This window comes from Phacochoerus africanus, chromosome 8, assembly GCF_016906955.1.
Source record: "Phacochoerus africanus isolate WHEZ1 chromosome 8, ROS_Pafr_v1, whole genome shotgun sequence".
Classification (NCBI taxonomy): domain Eukaryota; kingdom Metazoa; phylum Chordata; class Mammalia; order Artiodactyla; family Suidae; genus Phacochoerus; species Phacochoerus africanus.
Window position 1 is genome coordinate 63,317,327 of NC_062551.1, and position 20,154 is coordinate 63,337,480.

A 20,154-nucleotide genomic window follows, 5' to 3' on the forward strand; every position below is an offset into this window, starting at 1 on the left:
CTGTAGGGCAGCTGGGAAAAGAGAGAGAGAGAAAAAAAAAAGGCCTGCCCTCAGGGCAGGATGGGAACTCTTCAAAGCTGTTCCCACTCGTGCACGCCTGGCCCCAGGGCAAGGGCCAGCTTGAGGAAGGGATGGCCAATCTGCCCGCCGAGGGGCCTTGTTCCTTCTGTAACATCAAAGGCTGGCACCAGCCTCAAGCCCCAGGCAGCTCGCCCAAGCAGACAGGGGTCCAGGCCAGCAGACAGCTGAGTGTGCTGGTTCTTTATTACAATGGGTGATGGGCAGTAACGGGGGGCGGGGGGGCACCTCCAGACTCATTGGTTCTTCAGGTAGATCTTGGGGGTCTGCCAGCCTGCAGGGGCTTCCTTCAAGCCTGCCTTCTGCCAGATGCGCTTCAAGTCTCTCTCGAACTTGACCTGCTTCTGTCTCAGGCGCCCTTCCCTGACTTTCCGCCGCAGGAACCGGGTTCTCTTGACAAGCTTGCGGTACTTGTGGTGATTCATCTTCCGCCGGCGGATCTTCAGGATGTTTTTGCACTGCATCTGGGGTGCATCCCGAACCTCCTTATCCCCCTGCTCGACCCCTTCCCCCACCTGGCTAGGCGGACATTGATAGAGCTGAGCTGGAGACACAGTCCCTGGGGCCCCAGCGCCCAGTCTGGGCAGGAGGTAGCGAATGGTCAGCCAGCTCTCCAGCGGGCTGATGGACATCTTTCTGGGGACCAGCATCTCCTCAAGCTCTGGGTGGACGTGCTTGCCAGGAAGAGAGGCAATCCCACTGGGGCCTGGGGGCTGCGTGCTGTAGCGAGGCCTGCAGGCGTGCCTGCCCAGTATCTCTGAGACCCGCGGGGACCCACTGCGACCTGCAGTAAACAAGGCGACACAGTTACCACTCCTATGCACGGCCAGCGGGCCTGGGGCGCAGAACCTCCACGTCAGACTGGGCTGAACCCCTGCCTACTACGTTCTCAGGCCCAAACTATGACACTTGGAAGCTTACGGGGCTGTTTGTGCAGCCAGGCCCCCGGCTCCAGGGGGTGAGATACAGCAGCGGGGCGCAGCGGAGCTGCTAGTCCCACATCCAACCCCAGGTGCGTATCCAGCCCGTCCGCCCCCGTGGGGCCTCTTACCTGCCCCGGGAACAGCCCTGAGCAGCTGGGAAGTCAAGCGCACCAGGAACATGGTTTGAGCTGGAACACAGGTGGGCGCCGAGGTCACTCCGAGGACTGCGCTCACGCCCCACCTCCCCTCCCGTCGCCCTCACCATCCCCTCCCGCGACGGGAACGTTACTTCGACTACGACTCCCTCAAAACCTCCGCCTCCGCCGTTCCCCAGCTGCGCGACTCCGGGCAGGTACCGACCCTCCCTGAGCCTCAGCTTCACCCCGAGGCGCCCACCGCACAAGTGGGGTCGACGCTCGGGCCCCAGGCCCCGAGCCCTACCCGGCCGCGGCCGCCTTCGCTGTCCCTGGAGCCCGAGCTCTGCGGCCGCACGCCGAGCCTACCCAGACGCCGCCGGGAGACGCAGCGGACCATTCCGCCGCCGCGCTCAAGCACTTCCGGTCCTTCCCTAAACCGACCCCCAGCCCGCCTGCGGCCGTCCGCCAATTCCTACGCCCAGCGCCCCCTAGCGCATCATGGCTCCCTGCTCCGCGTCTGCGCAGACCCGGACGGGCCCCCAAATCGACGGCTTCCGGCCGGAGGAACCGCCCCCCACCCCCGCACGCCCCGCTCCCAGATCGCCAGTTCCGCCTGTGCCTAGCAAAGGCTAGAAAACTACATTTCCCACAATCCCAAACGATGCCGTCTGCACCTGAGTGGCCCGAACTCCCTTCCCTCCACGACTGGCCAAGGGCCAGTTGGTCCAGGCGGCCGGAAGTGGCGTTTCGGAGCTGCGACAGGGATGTTGTCCCGGCCACGGAAATAGAGTTCGCGGGACGACGGAAGTGGCGGGAGCTACTGCGCCCCCTGGAGCGGGAGGCTAAGGATCAGGAGCCGCTGAGGTTGCGGGCGTGGCCCCTACCCCCGAGCCCTCCTCGCGAGGATGGGAGGGAAGGTGGCCGACACGTGGTGCCTGCGCGCCCGGGCTCCTGCAGCCCGAAAGCCAATAGTGCGGCGCCGGGGCGCCGTAAGATCTCGGGGGTCTCGGGACCCGCCGCCCCCTCCATTTGGCTTTCAGATTCCTCGCTCTGCCGGTTTGGATAAGCGAAGGAGGCCCCGCATCTATCGCGGGATAGAAAGCGTGACATTTTTTGTGTAGGTGGATTTTTGTTTCCTTTAGAGCGAGCAAGCTCCCATCCTGTGCCTAAGATTTTGTCCGAAAACCAAAAGCAGTCTCCCTGGAGCTTGCGGTTTGGCTAGAACTCAGCGTTGCTCCTCAAGAGTAGGGGACCAGAAGGGCTTCACCTGTCTAGTCTAGGCTCTGTTGTCCTCACTGAGGTTGGCTAGCGTGGACAGGATCCCCAGAATGACCTGCAGGGGCGCCTGGTAGGGAAGGGATGTAGGGGGAGCCCCACTGGCTCTGCTCAGAGGCTTGTCCTGTAGGAGGGCCTTCCAGTGAGTCTTAGCAGGAAGTGGCCAGGCCTGGCCACCCCCAGGCTCCAACCTGGCTAAGCAGGGAGTGGAGGGCAGGCCAGTGGGAGAGCAGAAGCTGCAGCCTCCAGGCCCAGTGCTATAGCCGAGTCACATGATGACCCTGCTCTTCAGTGGCAGGGGCTGCTTCTGGTCCCACGTGTGGGAATGCCCCTCTCACTCCAGCCGCCCCACCTCCCCAGTCTTTTAAGTTTGGTCTTAAGAGTGAACCACCTGGATTGTGGGTGCCAACCTCGTCGCTTTGACACCTCCTTGGCTTTGTAACACTGGGCACCTTCCCCCAGGCTCACTGGCCCTAGTGTGGCCTGGAGAGAATTCACCCAGGTCCTGCGACAGGCCCCTGACAGCCCCTGATCCACACCAGGAGCCTTGCTCCCAGCTGCTGCCAGCCTGACACACAGCCTGGTGGGTCGCAAACGAGCTCCCTCCAGTGTAAGGGGACCCAGGACCATTGTGTCCTTTACACGCTCCCTTTACCCAAGGACATGAACCCTGACAAGGCTCCACAGAAGGGCAGGCGCATGGCACACAGTACAAAATCTAACGCTTTAATGAGCTCGAGATGGCAGCGCAGACAAAGCACTAGAACGGATGCTGCAGGCTGGGCCCGGTAACCAGCAAGCAGGACACACCACAAATTCTCTAAAGTTCCAAATGTCCTGAGTAGAGAGAACTGTGTTTATTTAACCACATAAAATGCATATATAGGAAATGCCTCGGTATTAGAGCTGGTGGCCTGCACTCAGCGTCGCAGATAAAAATATAGGACTTTCAACACAGATCGAAATACCTTCACATTTAAAAAATCAGAATCCTCTACATGTTTTAAGCTGACAGAATTCAAGTTCTGAGTTTTCCGATACAGCTTTAACACGTACGAAACACGTTTATTTACAACATGGGCAGGGAGTGAGGGGCTGTTAAGGCCATTTTCTCATGTCAAACACTGCAAGATACGTACATAAGTACAACCTAATATAGGCAAAGGTTCAAAGAGTCATTTTCTTGGTTTAACGTAATTGAGGGTCTGTACGGGGGTGGAGACCGCCTGTCCTTAGCACCAAGCCACACCACCAGGACGCGGGCCTCGGCCGCCAGCTGCTGTGGAGGGCCCTGCAGGACAGGTGGGGGCCGGGCCCGGGCCAGGCTAGAGGGCACCTTGCCCGCCTCTCAATTCCGTCTCCAAAGTCATCGCGAGGCCCAGGGTCAACAGCCGTTTCCAAGAAAGAGCCGTGCCCCGGGGCCAGGGGCTGAGGTGTGCGCGCTGAGGGACCCGGCGCCTCACCTCCGGTGCCGGCTGTGCCCAGGGTGGTCCCGCTCGTAGTGACGACCTGTTCGCTCGTAAGATCGAGAACGTTCCCGTCGCTGGTCTCTGTAGTAGTGACTTTTTTTCTTGTATTTTCCAGAATTATCTGCCCGCTCCCTTGAGCGGCTCCGAGAGCGGGAGGAGCTGCGGCTGCGGGACTTGCGGGGCTTCTGCGTGGAGAACTTGCAGTCCTTGGCCTTGTGGTAGCCCCTCACCTTGGAGCCCTTATAGGCGGCACTGCGGTGGGCCTGTCTTGGCGGGGAGTCACTCCGGCTCCGCGAGCGGCTCTGTGACTTGGACCCGCCAGACGTGGAACCGCTGTCACTCTTCCTGTGAAGGAGACCACCAGGTGAGGGACCACCCGGCTCATCACCTCCAGGAAGACACCCCCCCCGCCGACCCCGGCCAGGGACAGGCCCCGGGGAGCCCCGAGCAGCACGCACCTCCTTTTAGGGGAAGCGGATCGCGACGGGGACCTTGAGTAGCTCTGCTCGTGGCTCCCGCTCCGGCTCCGGCTCCCTCGGCCCTTGGGCAGGCTGACAACAGGGCGGGAGCAGTTTCAGAGCCGGCGCCTCAGCAGCCAAGCCCAGGGCCCGCCGGCCATTCAGGTACTCACCCATTCACCGGGCTGTCGGCCTTGGCCTTCTTCGCGCCCTCCGTCCTCCTCCTGGCATTCTTCGCAGAGATCGGGGAGGGCTTGTTTCCTTTGCCCTCCTGGGGGGAGCCTGCTAGAATCAAGCACAGGAAGTCACACCCTGACTGCTACTCTGGCGAGAAAGGGGTCAGCAGAGCAGGATGAGGTTCTTCCTGCGGGACCTACAGGGCCGACCTGACTCCTTGCTGGACTCGGAACCCCGAGATGCAGAAAGCCACGTGTCTTGCTTGCCTTGGGGACCGGGGACGGCATCATGCTTCACTCCAGCCTCTGACAACACGACCTACTGCCCCCGCCCCGGACGTACGAGATTTGCATCAAAAGACACGCTATGTGGGTGGGCTGAATAAAGAGGCTTTCGGAAGGCCCGTCCATGTCCCTTCCTGACAGAGACATAAGCACAAACCCCCCCTCATTTCCAAGACCTGGTGTGTGCTGGGGACTCTGGGGCCGCGGGAGCGCTCAGGCTGGCTGCAGCCGGGACCCTAAGGGAGATGCCGGAGGGCGGACCCCGAGCTGCACCCTGATGCTCACCCGGCTTCGGGGCAGGTGAGAACCGCGACGCGCTCTCCAGCACCTGGGTGCCACTGCCGCCACCGCCGCCAGGCAGCAGGCCCTTGGCCTGGGCCTTCGCCTCGTCCAGGGCGTGCCTGCGCTTCTCCACCTCACTCTCCAGCTGCGTCAGATCCACCTAGGAGAGGCGGCGCCCACAGTTCAGAAACAGACACTCACAGGCACACACAGGTAGACAGGTCACACGAAAAAACACAGAACCTTTTTCCGAGTGTAAAGCTGGAGGATTTTTAAGCAGATTTCTTGAATTTCTTCCTCAGTTGCTCCAAACAGAAGAAACCAGTGGGGACGATTGGGCAGAGGGATCTGTGAGCAGGAGAGCAATCCCGGTTATACTCATCACCAGCAAGGTTCTTAACAGTGAGAGAACAAGCCCACTGCTCATCAGCACGCAGGCTTTTGGAGTTCCCGCCCGTGGCTCAGCAGGTTAAGAACCCAACTAGTACCCATGAGGATGCGTGTTCAATCCCTGGCCTCACTCAGCAGGTTAAGGATCCGGCGTTGGCCTGAGCTGTGGTGTAGGTCGCAGATGCGGCTCCTATTCAGCCCCTGGCCTGGGAACCTCCATATGCCGCAGATGCGCCCCTAAAAAAAGACAAAAATCAAGGAGGCTTTTTAGTGGCACCAAGGAGCATAACCTGAAGCACACCGAAGGCTCGCGAAGAATCGGGAGGGGCCCCCGTCATGGCCCAACACTGACCTCCAGCGTCCGGGCAGCGAGGTAAATGCAGGCGCAGGCGATGCTCTCGGGCTGGAACCTCACAAAAACATCTGTGCGAAGGCTGTCGTTCATGTAATTCCTGCAAAGCAAAGGCAGGAAGAACTGCAACACCCGGGGGACCCCAATACCCGTCTGCGCCACCTCAGCCACGTCGCTATGCGTCTAAGTCCACTGCCGAGACTGCGAGCTACACAGTCCCGGACTCACGAGTTCAGGGAGAAACGTTCTAGCTGCTTTTTCTGAATAGAGGCCAGGAGGACAGGGAAGTTACTGGAAAAAAACTTAAAAAGCTGGCTGAATGTCAGACAACGTGTGTTGCCATGAAAGAGAACCGACTTCGGCTTTACTGTTCCCTCTCAACCTTCGGCTGCTCTCATGCAAAACAGGGCCTCAGAGAGCTGTCTACGTGGCCGTCCAGCAGAGCTGATTAGAGAAACCTAAAGGCTCAAGATCCATAGTGCAGAGAAACATGCAAACGCAAAGGACCGGGCTGAGCACAAGGCCTGCGAGGCTCTTTCTGAGACGAGTCGTCCTCCGGCGGGTCTTCGCCTGGAAGAGGCGCTCAGGCCGGGCCTTCTTCCGCTCGCGCATCCACTTGGACAGGGGAGAAAGGCTCTTGGCTGCAGGGGAACATCACGCAGAGGAGGGCTCGATGCCCAGGGACAGCCTCTTCTCGGGCTTAGCCAAGAACCGTTTCCAAACTGTCCCATTTCAACAAGGAGTCTTAAAATGAACATTCATAAGATCAGATGAAAGCAACAAAATACAGGTTTCATCACAATCAGTGCATTTTAAAAACTTTACCGTATTTTAGAGACATAAAGATACAAAACATTTGCATTTTTAAAAACTTAAAAGAGTTTAAACAATAGCTACATTGTCAGCATTTCGTTTAGACACATTTCTCTGAGGTTTAATAGAGAAACAGCAGACCTCACGTCAACTTTATCAAGGTTGCAAAAACAGAAAACTAATGCCATGAGAACACAGCTGAACAGGTCAAATGTTCAGAGCACCTAGTGAACCCCAGTTCTATCAGGCCACCCCCTCAGGGACCCAGGTGTGCTGGGATGTGACCGACGCGCCCCCACCCGGTCTCTTCGGCCCACCTCCCAGGAGAGGTGACACACAAACCCAGGAGAGTTCGCAATGACCAGTTCTGCATGTGCCCGCGAGCAGCACCTGCCTCTGAAGCTCTGGCTCCAGGCACCCAGAAGTGACCAAGCAAAGGCCCGAGTGACGGTGCCAAGGCCGTACGTCCCAAGAGTTGCAAGTGAACAGTTCAGACCGTTTATGAACGTAACCACCAGTAACATTGGGAGTTCTAGTAAAAAAAAATCTCAGTCCTCAGAGAGTGATATTTTTAATGCATTAACTTTTAGGTCCCCCAAAAAACAGAGTCCTCAAAACATACATTTAAACTGACTGCTACGTCTGAAACACATTACAGTATAAATATCCAAAGGGCCCACGGGTGATCTAAAGATGCACACCTTTTGTGGACCTCGAGGGTGGCGCCCCTCAGCGGCCGATCAGAGCAACTGTGGGGCTTCCAGAGCCAACCACCTCCCACGCTCCAGTCTGAGTTCCCACCAGCCACTTTTGACCGCTTCCCACTGAGAAAGGTACTGCATCTTTATTGCACAGGTACAGCAGTTTAAAGGACAAAATTCAAGTCAACAGTTACCAAGTCTAATCGATACAGTTACCAAGCAGGACAGAGGGTTAACAAGAAGCACAATCGTCAGAACCACAGCAGCGTCGGCCAGCACTAGACTATCGTGCGCATACCACCTCTAGAGCCAGCCTTCGGCGCGGAGCCTGCACTGGATTGGCTGAGGACGGCCGCTGTCCCTGCACCAAAGCGCTTGGGCAGGAGAGGAGAAGTCTTAGTCACTTACCCTCAGAGGCTACCCTTTGATTGAAAGAGTACAGAAAAGAAAAGTCAAAATGGGTTCTCCAGGACGCACAGCACACAGCACCAGACAATTCAGCAGCAAAAATACGCCCTCACTGACTTAACTCTGGGGAAAGCTCCCAGCGCTGACCTCTCACTAGGCCTCCTCGCCAGCATGCGCACCGTTCAAATCGGCCCCAGAGGGGGAGGAACGCTTTCGAGCCCTCCCCCCAACTCCTCCTTAATACAGGCTGTTGGGAGCAGTTTCACAGCAGATGTGAAACCCCTAAGGCCACGGTGGCCTGGGTGGGAAAGACCCCGATGTGCCAACTCAACAGCCCCCAGAGGGAAGCCCGCTGACTGCTCTCGAGGGTTGGGGACGGCACGGCCATCTTACCGTTATACCAGTGCCCGATATTTGGGGAGGCCGGCTGGCATTTACACGCCAGGAACACTGGGCACTTAGACAACTCCAGCCCACAACCAAGTCATGGGACCGACTACCCACTGCCCGAGCGCCTCAAACCAACAAACTCCTGCACTGCCCTTGCTGGTCGCATAGAACAAGAAAGGTCAACTCACCATGCAGTCTGGACCAGGGGTTGGTTACGCTCACACTCTAACACCTGAAGGTACATAACGATTATCTGGAAGATACGGGCAGGCAGTTATTACCGAGAACCTCCAGGCCCCGAATGCAGCTCTCGAGGGTGTCCATGCAGCAAGTAAGAGCCTCAGGCTAGACCCCAGGGGTGGCTCCTGGTCACAGCTCAGCTGGAGGGGAGGTCTGGCCGACACGCCCGCCACCTGCTCTCGCAGCCCAGGGTCACAAAAGCACAGGAGGACCCAGCTGCACCGGGTTTGTCTTGGCTGGTACCAGGCTGATGCTCATTCTCATCTTCCACACATTTTCCACCAGTGAGATCAGCCTGCCCTGAACGTTCCTGCTTCCCAGTTGCCAACTTACGCAAAAGGTGGTGTGACAACACTTGCAGCAAATGAGGAAAAAGCTCTCAACCTACAGTAAGTGATCTACCAAGACTGGGAACGAATGCTGGACAGTCAGACGAGCGAGAGAGAACACAGGGAAACTCCCAATAAAACAGGGATGGAGGGAGTGCCCGTTGTGATTCAGCAGGTTACAAACCTGACTAAATCTGTATGGGTTCGATCCCTGGCCTCGCTCGGTGGGTTAAGGAGCCAGCGCTGCTGAAGGCCGGCAGCGGCAGCTGTAGCTCCAATTCGACCCCTAGCCTGGAAACCTCCATATGCCATGGGTGCGGCCCTAAAAAGCAAAAAAAAAAAAAAAAAAAAAAAAAAGAAAGAAAGAAAAGAAAATAGCGCTTTTGTGTTGACAAAAAGAAAAAAAAGATGAAGCCAGCACGCTGTGCCGGTGTGTCACGTGGCAGGAGCGCACAAACTGCGCGCTCGACCGCGAGTGTGCTGCGCTCCTGAGGAAAAGGGCTTAGGATTCTCCCGACTGCCCCGTAACAGGAAATCAGGTTACCACTAAAGCCAATAGGGTCCTGCTGGACAGCAGGGGGAATTAGTCCCATCACTCGTGATGGACCGTGACGCGAAGGAACACGAGCAAAGGGGTGCAGGTGTGCAGGCGGGACTAGGTCACTCCGCTGTACAACAGAAGCTGACAGCAGTGGAAATCAACGATAAGATTGGTTTAACTGTCACTAAAGCAACTTAGAAAGTCAGCTGTTGAGAAAGAAAAATGCAGAGTGACACCTCATTTTGACAAGTTCATTCCTATCTTGAAAAGCTCAAACCCAAGATGCAGTTCTCAAAGCTCTTAAAAAGACACCATTAAGATTAACGTAACACAAGACCACGGTAAAACTTATTTCCAGGTTAGAGTGCAAACGGGACACTGGAGTCAGGGGCCCAGTTACTCCTCTTCCGTTTCCAATCTGGGTGACACGGGGCGGCAGCGGGGCCTCGTACCCACCTTGTGAGGGTGCTTCACGTGCACGCAGAAGCCCAGCTCCTTGAGGACTCGCCTTTCCGCCTTTATGATTTGATTCTTTAAATTAACGTAATCTTGATCCAGCAGAAGAGGCACAGGTTTTCTACAAAGACAGAGCACGCGTCTAGTGAGGGTCAAATACAACAGAATCTGTCCAACCCAGGATGGCCGCCGCCAACAGCCTCCCGTAAACAGAGTCGGCTTCCTTTAACCAGCAAGACTACCGGCTTCCTCGAACCCCAGCACCACCCAGCTTACCCTTCTCAGGAAGGCGCTCCCGTTTTCTTTTCGTTTTGTTTTGTTTTAATGGCCGTGCCCACAGCACTTGTGAATTCCCAGGCCGGGGAATGGATCCAAGTCGCAGCTGCAACACTGGATCCTTTAACCCACTGCACCAGGACCAGGGTTTGAACCTCGCCTCTGCAGTGAGCTGAGCTGCTGCGGTCGGACTCTTAACCCACTGTGCCAGTGTGAACTTCTCTCCCTATGTTTGACTGAGAAATGCCAACTGAACATATTGGAGGGTCTCACAAGCTCCTCGCCCAAGGACTGCTCCTGGTTCGTCCTGCTCAAGATGCATGTGCATCACAGGTGAATGAGAAAGCAAAGGACCAGCAGAGCACAGCATTTCAATAGCAGAGGCTGTTTTATTGGCTGGAGGTTGGAAGGCCTGGCCAAAGATGCTTCTAGACACCCTACAACTACAACGCACAGGACAGCCCCCCACAAAGCATCACCCACCCAAAAACGGAAACAGCGTTGAGGGTGACAAGCCAGCTCTGGAGCATTCAGAGACTGATGGGGGCACACCAGGAAACTGATGCCAGAAAGACGACTGCCACACTTCCCTGACCACTCTTCACTCACTAAACAGTATGGGTCAGCCCCCTCTGCACCAGGGCTCCTCTGGGCACAAGTTTAAACCTCACAACCCCGAGAATGCCCGCTGGGGCTCAGCTGGTTAAGAACCCGACACTGTCCATGAGGACACAGATTCAACCCCTGGCCCCACTCAGTGGGTTAAGGGTCCAGGGATGCCCAGAGCTGCAGTGTAGGTTGCAACGTGGCTTGGATCCAACGTTTCTGCAGCTGTGCAGCTGTGCTGACGGCTGGCAGCTGCAGCTCTGATCTGCCCCCTAACCTGGGACTTACATGTGCCGCAGGTGCGGCCGTGACAAAGAAAAAGCGAGCAAGTAGAAGCTTACATCCTGAATCTTGTTTCAGAAATGTCCGTGTAACTGGACAGCCGTGAGAACGAGCATACGCACACCTGCAACAGCTCTAACGCGGACGCACCTTTTCTCCCTCAGGTGTCGAAGCCGGTGAAACACGTTGATGACGTCTCGGATCCTTCTGGGAGCTTCCTCTATCTTGGAGGCCAGGTGAACACAGGCCATTGACACATGCTGAAATGGAAGCAACGCGACACGGACGTCTGCTCCAGCGGCGACAACCTCCCACAGCTTAAAACCAGCTGAGAGCAAAGAGGGGCACCGGGAGAAAAAGGCCACCTATCTACCGCACAGGGGGCTCCCAAAGCCTTTAAGGACAGCGCTGCAGGTGGTAGAAGACAAGGACTCACTCCACTGAGCAACACGGCAAAACAACAAACTCAGGTTTCCGGTCCCCCCCTTTCTGCGGGACAGACAGACGAGGAGGAGGTCTTACCTCCATGGAATGCTTCACAAAGGACTTGGTATAAAAGAACCGCTGGAACAACACCTGCCCTGTAGCCATGGCCACCTACAGAAGAGAAAAGTTTCCATCCTTTCCAAACGCCTACTCCGAGTGTTTCATACTTAAGTCACTGGGTTTCCTGAGACTCCTGACAAAGAACCAGAAACTAAAACGTGTCCCGCTGCTTTGCCTCCCTCACCACCTCCGGGACGCGCTGGGCTCGGGGCCCGGGGCCCGGGGCCCGGGTGGGAATTAGGTGCGGGCTTGGGGTCGGACGTCGGCGCCGAGCCGGGGGCCCGGCCCGGCCCGACCCTGCCGCCAACAAAGGGCCCCGCCGCCTCCCCCGGCGCCGGCACGGCGGTTACCTCGGCCCGAGGCTCGCGGCCGCTCCCTCACCTGCGGCAGGCGGAGCAGGATGCCGGCCGCCTGGATGAGCTCGCAGCCCACCACGCGGAGGTCGGTCTCGGTGTCGGTGTCGAGGCCACTCGACATGGACGGGGTGAAGCGCAGCTTGTCGTCAGGCAGGAGGCAGTTCTCCAGGGTGATGAGCACCCCAGAGTACAACCGGTCCCCGATCAGCACCCCCTGCGATCCCGGGGCTGCGCTGCCCGAGCCCGGCGTGCCGGCCGCTGCCGCGGGGGCCGCCGAGCCCGGAGTCCCGGCCCCGGTCCCGGCCGTCCCCGTCGCCGCCGCCATTTTGTGCCGCCGACTCCTTCTCGGGCTCCTTCCCCGTAGGGCGGCTCCTCGCGACACTCTACGGCCGCGACCGCCCCGCCCCGCCGCGTAGCATTCGTTCGACTGGTGGGCGGCCCGAACCCGCCTTGTGGCGATTGGCTGTGCCTCCTGCCCGTCAGCGTCTCACCCGACGCCGGAACCCGGAGCGGGCGGGGCCGGGCACGTTACCCAGGAGGCCCCGCGGCGCCCTGGCGAGGCCGCGGCCGCGACCCGGAAGTACTAGCCGTAGACGCCGGTTCCGGTGCTGGCGCACAGCTGGTGCCGGGGTCCGTGAGGTCGCGAGGGTTCCGCTGCAGCCGCAGGCTTCTTGGGGGGGTCCCGCGGGGGCCCAGGGGAGGGCAGGGCCCTTGCCGGGCAGTGGGGGTGGGGGCGGCTCTCCTACCGCCGGAACTGCGTCCTGCAGGGCAGGGGTCCAGAGCTTGGGTGGAGGTGTCGGAGGTCTTCGAGGCAGCCGGCGCGGTCATTACTCTCTAGCCTTTACTGAGGCCAGGTTTTGGGGTACACGTGTTAATGCCATATTCTCAAAGTTCTCGCCTTCAAGTCGAGTCCATACAGAAAAGAAAGGGTAGTTTCCAGCCATTTCTCCCGGAAACAGCGGGGAGCCATCGACGGGTTTGACTTCATTTCCTCATCGGTTGTACCAGGCGCTCCCAGAATCAATGAATTTTTACGTCACCGGACAACAGTGTTGCAATCGCGTACGATGCGGTAATCGTTATTACTAAAGTTTTCCCAAACTTCCACCGAGATTAGTGGAAGAACCTGGGAGGATGTGGAAAAGACCGGGCGAGGGCAGGGTGGAGAGGAGATGGCAGGGTAGGCGCCTGGATGGGTGCGGGAGAACAGGAGCTGCCAGTCACTGCGCCCATGACTCAAACCCCAAACCCAGAGGGTGCCATTGCCTTTCACTCCTGATGAGACTTAATCCTGCAGCTCAAGCAGTGCCAACTAAACCTGTCTCTCATCCCCACAGGCCACATGATAACCATGCTCCCCTGCCCCTACCCCCCAGGCCGGCATTGCCAGCATGTTTCCTCTGTGGGCTACAACAGCACACTGTCCAGGAAAGGAAGAATTTCCTCTTCTGGAACCCCCTGGAAACAGTGTTTTCCATTGCCCCTGCCTGGGCTGCTTCCCATTTCCTGCAGTGACTAGCCAGAGGGAAAAGTTTATGGCTGTAGCCAGTCAGAGCCAGACTGGGGCTGGGGACAGGGCCATGGCACCTGGGCCTGCACGGAAGGAAACCCGGGTCCTGCAGCCAGAGGGGGCACAGGTGCCAGGAACAGCACACAGCTGTCTGTCACATCCCACCTTCCTTTATGGAGATGAAGAGAGAGAAGGCAGCTCCTCCACAGCGGTGCATCTTGCACAGAATTGGGTCCCCGACACCAGAGGGCTCTCTGGATCCCCCACCCTGTTGTCTCTTCAACAGTAGCATTTATGGAGCTCCCATCATGGTGCACTGGAAATGAATCCGACTAGGAACCATGAGGTTGCAGGTTCGATCCCTGGCCTCACTCAGTGGGTTAAGGATCCGGTGTTGTCGTGAGATGTGGTGTAGGTCGCAGACAGGGCTTGGATCCTGCATTGCTGTGGCTGCAATGTGGGCCAGTAGCTGTGGCTCCGATTTGACTCCTAGCCTGGGAAGTTCCAAATGCCAGGAGTGCAGTGCGAAAAAGGAAGACAGACACACTAGTGCGTGAGTGGTCAGGTACTGCACTAGGTGTGGCCCAACAGCACTGGCCTCCTGCCTCCACACACCTGCAGTCTCTTAGTCCTCTCTGGACCTGGTGACAAGTTTCTCTCGGGAACCCAGTGTAGCGGTTGGAGCCAGAAGCAATGGGGCCTGCAGTGAGGATGGAGAAATGTGGGCAGATTCAAAAGCTCAGGCTGCCGGGCAGTGAGGTCCCAGGAAGGGGTGACTTCCAGGGGGACTGTCGCAGGGTGGAGGACGTCACGACACGACCCAGAGCGAGAGGTCCCGGGCCGGAGCAGCTCAGTGGAGTCCGCAGCAAGCAAACGGTGGGGCTGCTGTGGGCCTGAAGAGCTCTCCTAGAGCAGAGGGGAGAGGGAGAGCTGCATGGTCTTTGGAGGTCAAGGGCTAACAGTGTCCCCTGGATTTTGGTACCAGGTCGCTTTGGTGAGCGCCGTTGGGGCAGGGTGGGGTGGATCACAGGCAGGCTGAGCTCCCAAAGAGGGCAAGGGGGGGGCCCTGTCTCTGAGGGAGGGTGATGCCACCTCCATGTGGCTGTGGTCAGCGGAGGTGGGCGGGGCTGCTGTGTGATTTCCCTGGAATTAATGAAGCCAAGAGTCTAAGGCTCTCCAGGTGATCTGATCACCCCACCAGGGGCAGCTCACCTGAGACTGGGACCAGGAAAGCCACCCTGCCTGCTGCCCCTGCTGGGCTCAGGAGTAAGGGAAACCAGCTGGTGCTCGTGGCTGAAGAGCTGAGCCAGGGAGTCCCTGCTGGAAACAAACTGGGAGGACTAGGGTAGAGGGCAAGGCGCACAGCAGGCAGGCCGGCCAGTGCTCAGAGGCCGGCGCAAACGGCCCCCAGCTCACAGGAAGAGCCAGGCTTCTGAGAGGAAGGGCATACAGCTGACCCCTCGCCTGGTGGCCTCCCCCCTCACACCACCCGGCCCAGACGCGGGGCACCCACGTGCGGTGCCCCTGAGGTGTCTGTTGATGCCAAAAAACACCCCACACTGAACCCCACATAACCTTTACTTGTACAATGCACACGAGACAGTTCTGAACCGGCACCACTCAGGCCTGTTACTGAAATATAAATTTAACACAAAGGCAAGTCAAACTTACAAACGGCAGTACAATCATCACAGGGGAAGCCTTTTCCCAAGACGCTCCGCTGCAGAGGGCAGTCGATGTCAGCCTCCCCGTCAGCGGTGCTGGACCACCCTGGAAAAAATGCCGTCAGGCTCCTTCCCGTCCCCCAAGGCTGCAGCAAATCCTTCTTCTCGCCTCCTTTTGGCTAAAGCAGCCAGAGATTTAAAAGTCTTTGGTTCATAGATGGCTAGATCTGCAAGTACCTTCCTGTTGAGCTCCACCTGGCACTGGGAAGAAAAGCAGAGCCTGTGTGAGCATCAGAAATGCATTTCGGGAGTTCCAGTCATGGTGCAATGGAAACAAATCCAACTAGTAACCACGAGGGGTGCAGATTTGATCCCTGGCCTCGCTCAGTGGTGGGAGATCCAGTGTCGCCATGAACTGCGGTGTTGGTCGCAGACGCAGCTCGGATCTGGCATTGTTGTGGCTGTGGTGCAAGTTGGCAGTTGTAGCTCAGATTCAACCCCTAGCCTGGAAACTTCCATCTGCCATGGGTGCGGCCCTAAAAAGAAAAAAAAAATTTTTTTAAATGCACTTTAGCTGCGTGTCCTATGATTTGAGCAACCTTAGCACAGATCGCTTGAGTGGTGCGACCTGTCTGAGCAGGACACCAGAGGGTAAATGGGGCGAGGAGAGGCACTGTCCAGCCACAGGCCAAGGCCATCACCCAGACTGCTGGCGCGGGCTGCTCTTTACGTCAGCTAGGAAGAGGAAACCACAATTCCAATTTTACAAATGATGAAGAGTAAGACAGAAAAGGTATGTAAGGCGCAAGCAGAGGAACCCAGGATCAAAGCCAGGTGTTCTTGGAGTTCCCATTGTGGCTGAGCGGTTAACGAACCTGACTAGCATCCATGAGGATGCGAGTTGGATGCCTGGCCTCACTCAGCGGTAATCCGGTGTTGCTGTAAACTGTGGTATAGGTGGCAGATGCAGCTCAGATCCTGCATTGCTGTGGCTGTGGTGTAGGCCTGCGGCTACGGCTCTGATTAGACCCCTAGCCTGGGAACCTCCATATGCTGCAAGTGCAGCCCTAAAAAACAACAACAACAACAAAGACAAGTGTTGCTAATTTCCTAAGAAAGCCAAGTAAGTCTCCCATCAAGTAAAGCGGCAGCAAGGTCTACAGGCAGTGTCAGTGAGCCCGAGGCGCAGGAGAAAGCGGCATCAGCACAGCCGTAGGGAGGAATGGCTCCTATTCATGGATACTAGTCAGGTTCGCTACTGCTGAGCCACGATGGGAACTCCTACACAAAAGCAGAAACAGTAGCCTGACCACCAGATGCAAGTTACCAAGATTTTTGTCACACATGCTTAACTCACTCCCTTCGAGATATTCCACCTTCTTTTCAATCATAAGTTCTTTTTTTTGGCTAAGCCTGTGGCATGCAGAAGTTCCCAGGCCAGGGACTGAACCCTCAACACAGCAGTGACAATGCCAGATCCTTAATCACTAAGCCACTGGGGCACTCCTTTGATTATGAGTTTCGACTTGATCTGCTACCTCATCAGAATTCCCTCAGTATAAAACTCCGAAACTAAAGTCTAAAGTTAAAGCCAAGTTTTTCTACCTTTCTTCCTTAATGAGTACACACCAAGACTCATGGCTTTGGTACCACGTGCCCTGTCACCAATTGTGCTACCAGAGGAGCAAGGGCGGGACAAGGGTGGCAAATCCTGAACCTGCCAAACCCCAGCCCACGAATCAAGGCAGTGTTAGGGTGCCAACACGGGACCATGCAGGCTTGGACCACATTCTCAACCATTACCTTAATCAAATTGACGATAAACGCTGGGTACTTCAGGCCGTGTTCCTGGGAGGCAGCTGTAATTCGATTAATCCAGAGCTGAAATGAGAAAACATTGAGAGATTTAAGAAGTAGTTGTTTAGGAGTTCCCTTCATGGCAGTGGTTAATGAACTCAACTAGGAACCATGAGGACGTGGGTTCCATCCCTGGCTTTGCTCAGTGGGTTAAGGATCTGGCGGTGCCGTGAGCTGTGGTGTAGGTCACAGACAGGGCTCACATCCCGAGTTGCTGTGGCTGTGGCGTAGCAAGCAGCTGTAGCTCCAATTTGACCCCAGGCCTGGGAACTTCCATATTCCGCAGGTACAGCCCTAAAACACACACACACAAATAAAGAACTAGTTATATATTACGTCCAGCTCCCAGCAAAAGTTCTGACCGAACAAAAAAGTTTTTTGTTAAAGGAACTACAAAAGTTAGTGTTCTGAGTTCCTGTCGTGGCTCAGCGCAAAAGAATCTGACTAGTATCCATGAGGACACAGGTTTGATCCCTGGCCTTGCTTAGTGGGTTAAGGATCCAGAGTTGCCATGAGCTGTGGTGTAGGTCGCAGACAGGCTCGGATCTGGTGTTGCTGTGGCATAGCATTGACCAGTGGCTGCAGCTCCGATTCAAGCCGTAGCCTGGAAACTTGAATATGCCATGAGGGCAGCCCTGAAAAAAAAAAAGTCAGAGTTCTCTTCAGGCAAATAGGCTGAAATACAATAGTGAGCAAAAGTTGATGCTCTTTACCCAAATGCCACCTTCTTTCCACAAGATTAGTAGGAAAACCACACCCTGTAAAGCCTTAATGCCTGAATGCGGTTTTAAGGCACCGAGCAGGAATACAAAGAGCGAGGAATCTGAGGCAAATGCTCTGTAGAAAAGAACCACTGAGACGTGCTCCCAGGCAGGGAGGAAACTGCAGAGAAGTGAAGAGCCTGGAGGGAAGGGCGGAGGGACCACACAAAGGACCTGGCCTGCCAGGGGAGAGCAGGGTCTGTTCAGGCAGCACAGCCGGAGGCTCGGAGGAGGCTGGGCCAGACTTCAGGGTGAGTGAGGGTGCTGCCAGAGCCCTGCGTGGCTCTGTCTGTGGGGGCTCTTCAAGCCGCTTTTTATTTGTATAACTTTCCTTGCATGTTAGGGCCGCTCCCGCGGCACATGGAGGCTCCGGGGCTAGGGGTCCAAGCGGAGCTTCAGCCGCCGGCCGGCACCACAGCCACAGCCACGCGGGATCCCAGCCTTGTCTGCGACCTACACCACAGCTCCCGGCAACAAGGATCCTTCACCCGCTGAGCGAGGCCAGGGATCGAACCCGCGTCCTCAGGGATACTAGTCGGACTCGCTGCCGCGCCGCCACGACGGGAACGCCCAAGCCGTTCTTTGCTCAGCCCGCTTTCCTCCTGAGCGTCACCGCTTTCCAGGTTTGAACACGCACGCGACCCATCCAGAGGTCTAGGCAACGCGCAACGCAGACGGAGCACCACCCCAAGTTCCCGATCCGCGAGGAGCAGGGGGGCTCGAGCCGCTGCATCTCCACGATCTGCGGCTGCGACGCCCGCGCGCCCGGTACTTTGTACAGCTCGTCGGCCCTCTCTCGGGACCAGGCCCGCCAGCGGCCAGCGAGGGGGACGGGCGGCGCTTACCGTCCGCAGACTCCTCTTCTTCAGCCTGCGGGCCCGCGTGCACTTCACGAACGCTCTCGTCACAGCCCTGACGGCCAGCCGGTAGCACCGATTCTTCCTTCCCCGGAAGTGCTGGTCAAGAAACAGGAGAGGACGCGGTCGGCGGGGCCCGCGCGCGCAGGGCCGGGCGGGGGCGCGGGCCGAGCGACACACTCACCCGCGCGTGCTTCAGCACCTCCTGGACCCGCCAGTAGCGGTCGGTGACGCGGCTCCGCAGCCAGAGAGGCACAGTCAGGAAGACCATGGCGCCCGCCGGCCGGCGCCTCCACTCACCAACGCGCAGCCCCCGCCGCCGCCAGGTCGCCGGAACGCTTCCAGGTCAGCACCTCCCTCACCGCCCTCCTCCCGCCGCGGGACTTCCGGGGCGTCGCGCGTGCGCTCCGGGCCCGCGCCAGCGCCCCTCTCCCGTGCGCATGCTCCGGCTCGTGTCGGGCGCGAGGGGCGGGGCGGGGCGGGGCGGAGCGGGGCGGGGCGGGGCGGGGCGCGAGCGCAGGTTCCACCGCAGGTGAGCCGACACCCAGGCGGAGCGGGGCTGTCCCCTGCGCACTGCCTGCCATAGGGGACTCGCTCGCAAGCTGTGCGTTTTAAGACGGTTGGAACGGCAGTTTATCTTTTTTTTGTCTTTTCTAGGACCGCTCCCGCGGCATATGGAGGTTCCCAGGCTAGGGGTCTAATCAGAGCTGTAGCCGCCGGCCTACACCACAGCCACAGCAACGCGGGAATCCGAGCCAGGTCTGCAACCTACACCACAGCTCACCGCAACGCCGGATCCTTAACCCACCGAGCGAGGCCAGGGATCGAATCCGCAACCTCATGGTTCCTAGTCGGATTCGTTAACTACTGAGCCAGGATGGGAACTCCGGAAGAGCAGTTTATATTGCGAGTACTTTGTCACTATCTTACCATCTTACCATTATATCACCGTTATTACATAAGATAATTAAGGTGGTAGAATGGAGTGTGTGATTTCTTTGTAGCTTTGTAACTTTGTAGCTTATAATTTAAATCTGATGTTAAAAATTGCGGGAGTTCCCGTCGTGGCGCAGTGGTTAACGAATCCGACTAGGAACCATGAGGTTGCAGGTTCGGTCCCTGCCCTTGCTCAGTGGGTTAAGGATCCGGCGTTGCCGTGAGCTGTGGTGTAGGTTGCAGACGCGGCTCGGATCCCCTGTTGCTGTGGCTCTGGTGTAGGCTGGCGGCTACAGCTCCAATTAGACCCCTAGCCTGGGAATCTCCATATGCCGCGGGAGCGGCCCAAGAAATAGCAAAAAAAAAAAAAAAAAAAAACCAATAAAAAAATAAAAATAAAAATTGCAGAGTTTCTGTCATGGTGCTGCGAAAACTAATCCGACTAGGAATCATGAGGTTGGGGGTTCGATCCCTGGACTCACTCAGTAGGTTAAGTATCCAGCGTTGCCTTGAGCTGTGGTGTAGGTCGCAGACGCGGCTTGGATCTGGCATGGCTGTGGCTGTGGTGTGGGCCAGCGGCTCCTCCGCTTGGACCCCTAGCCTGGGACCCTCCATATGCTGCAAGTGTGGCCCTAAAAAGCAGTAAAAAAAAAAAAAAAAAAAGCTGCAAGACTAGTTTAAGAAACTTCTGGTTTTGTTGAGGGACTTCGGGCCGTTACAGACCCTGCAGGGTGCTCTTGCCACTTTGCCAAGAGCAAGTCAAACTTGCTTTTAAATCTTAGAACAATTCTGGTGAAAAC

The 20,154-nt window shown here is 57.2% G+C and overlaps 3 protein-coding genes across 7 annotated transcripts; all 3 read right to left on the minus strand.

The window, feature by feature from the left end:
• Positions 1-246: 246 nt before the first annotated feature.
• AURKAIP1 (aurora kinase A interacting protein 1) lies at positions 247-1,635 on the minus strand. 3 transcript variants are annotated; one of them, XM_047792767.1, is made up of 3 exons: positions 1,505-1,635; positions 1,130-1,189; positions 247-862 (listed from the first exon to the last, which is right to left on the minus strand). In XM_047792767.1, the coding sequence occupies exons 1-3, from the start codon at positions 1,533-1,535 to the stop codon at positions 315-317; spliced, it is 639 nt and encodes a 212-aa protein (XP_047648723.1). In that variant the 5' UTR covers positions 1,536-1,635; the 3' UTR covers positions 247-314. The 3 variants fall into 3 exon arrangements, with proteins under 3 accessions (XP_047648723.1, XP_047648724.1, XP_047648725.1); XM_047792768.1 differs by having other exon boundaries at positions 1,443-1,634; XM_047792769.1 differs by lacking the exon at positions 1,505-1,635 and adding an exon at positions 1,291-1,436.
• A 1,483-nt stretch (positions 1,636-3,118) lies between these two features.
• Positions 3,119-12,130, minus strand: CCNL2 (cyclin L2). 3 transcript variants are annotated; one of them, XM_047791065.1, is made up of 11 exons: positions 11,795-12,130; positions 11,390-11,464; positions 11,018-11,127; positions 9,704-9,824; positions 8,326-8,390; positions 5,826-5,925; positions 5,327-5,431; positions 5,087-5,243; positions 4,514-4,625; positions 4,341-4,433; positions 3,119-4,227 (listed from the first exon to the last, which is right to left on the minus strand). In XM_047791065.1, the coding sequence occupies exons 1-11, from the start codon at positions 12,092-12,094 to the stop codon at positions 3,873-3,875; spliced, it is 1,593 nt and encodes a 530-aa protein (XP_047647021.1). In that variant the 5' UTR covers positions 12,095-12,130; the 3' UTR covers positions 3,119-3,872. The 3 variants fall into 3 exon arrangements, with proteins under 3 accessions (XP_047647021.1, XP_047647022.1, XP_047647023.1); XM_047791066.1 differs by having other exon boundaries at positions 4,514-4,622; positions 11,795-12,109; XM_047791067.1 differs by lacking the exons at positions 3,119-4,227; positions 4,341-4,433; positions 4,514-4,625; ... (1 more) ...; positions 5,327-5,431; positions 5,826-5,925 and adding an exon at positions 7,194-7,761 and having other exon boundaries at positions 11,795-12,125.
• A 2,709-nt stretch (positions 12,131-14,839) lies between these two features.
• MRPL20 (mitochondrial ribosomal protein L20) lies at positions 14,840-18,768 on the minus strand. The gene is made up of 4 exons (XM_047792608.1): positions 18,603-18,768; positions 18,407-18,517; positions 16,747-16,824; positions 14,840-15,204 (listed from the first exon to the last, which is right to left on the minus strand). Exons 1-4 carry the CDS (start codon positions 18,687-18,689, stop codon positions 15,031-15,033), a joined length of 450 nt encoding a protein of 149 aa, XP_047648564.1. The 5' UTR covers positions 18,690-18,768; the 3' UTR covers positions 14,840-15,030.
• Between the last annotated feature and the right edge of the window lie 1,386 nt (positions 18,769-20,154).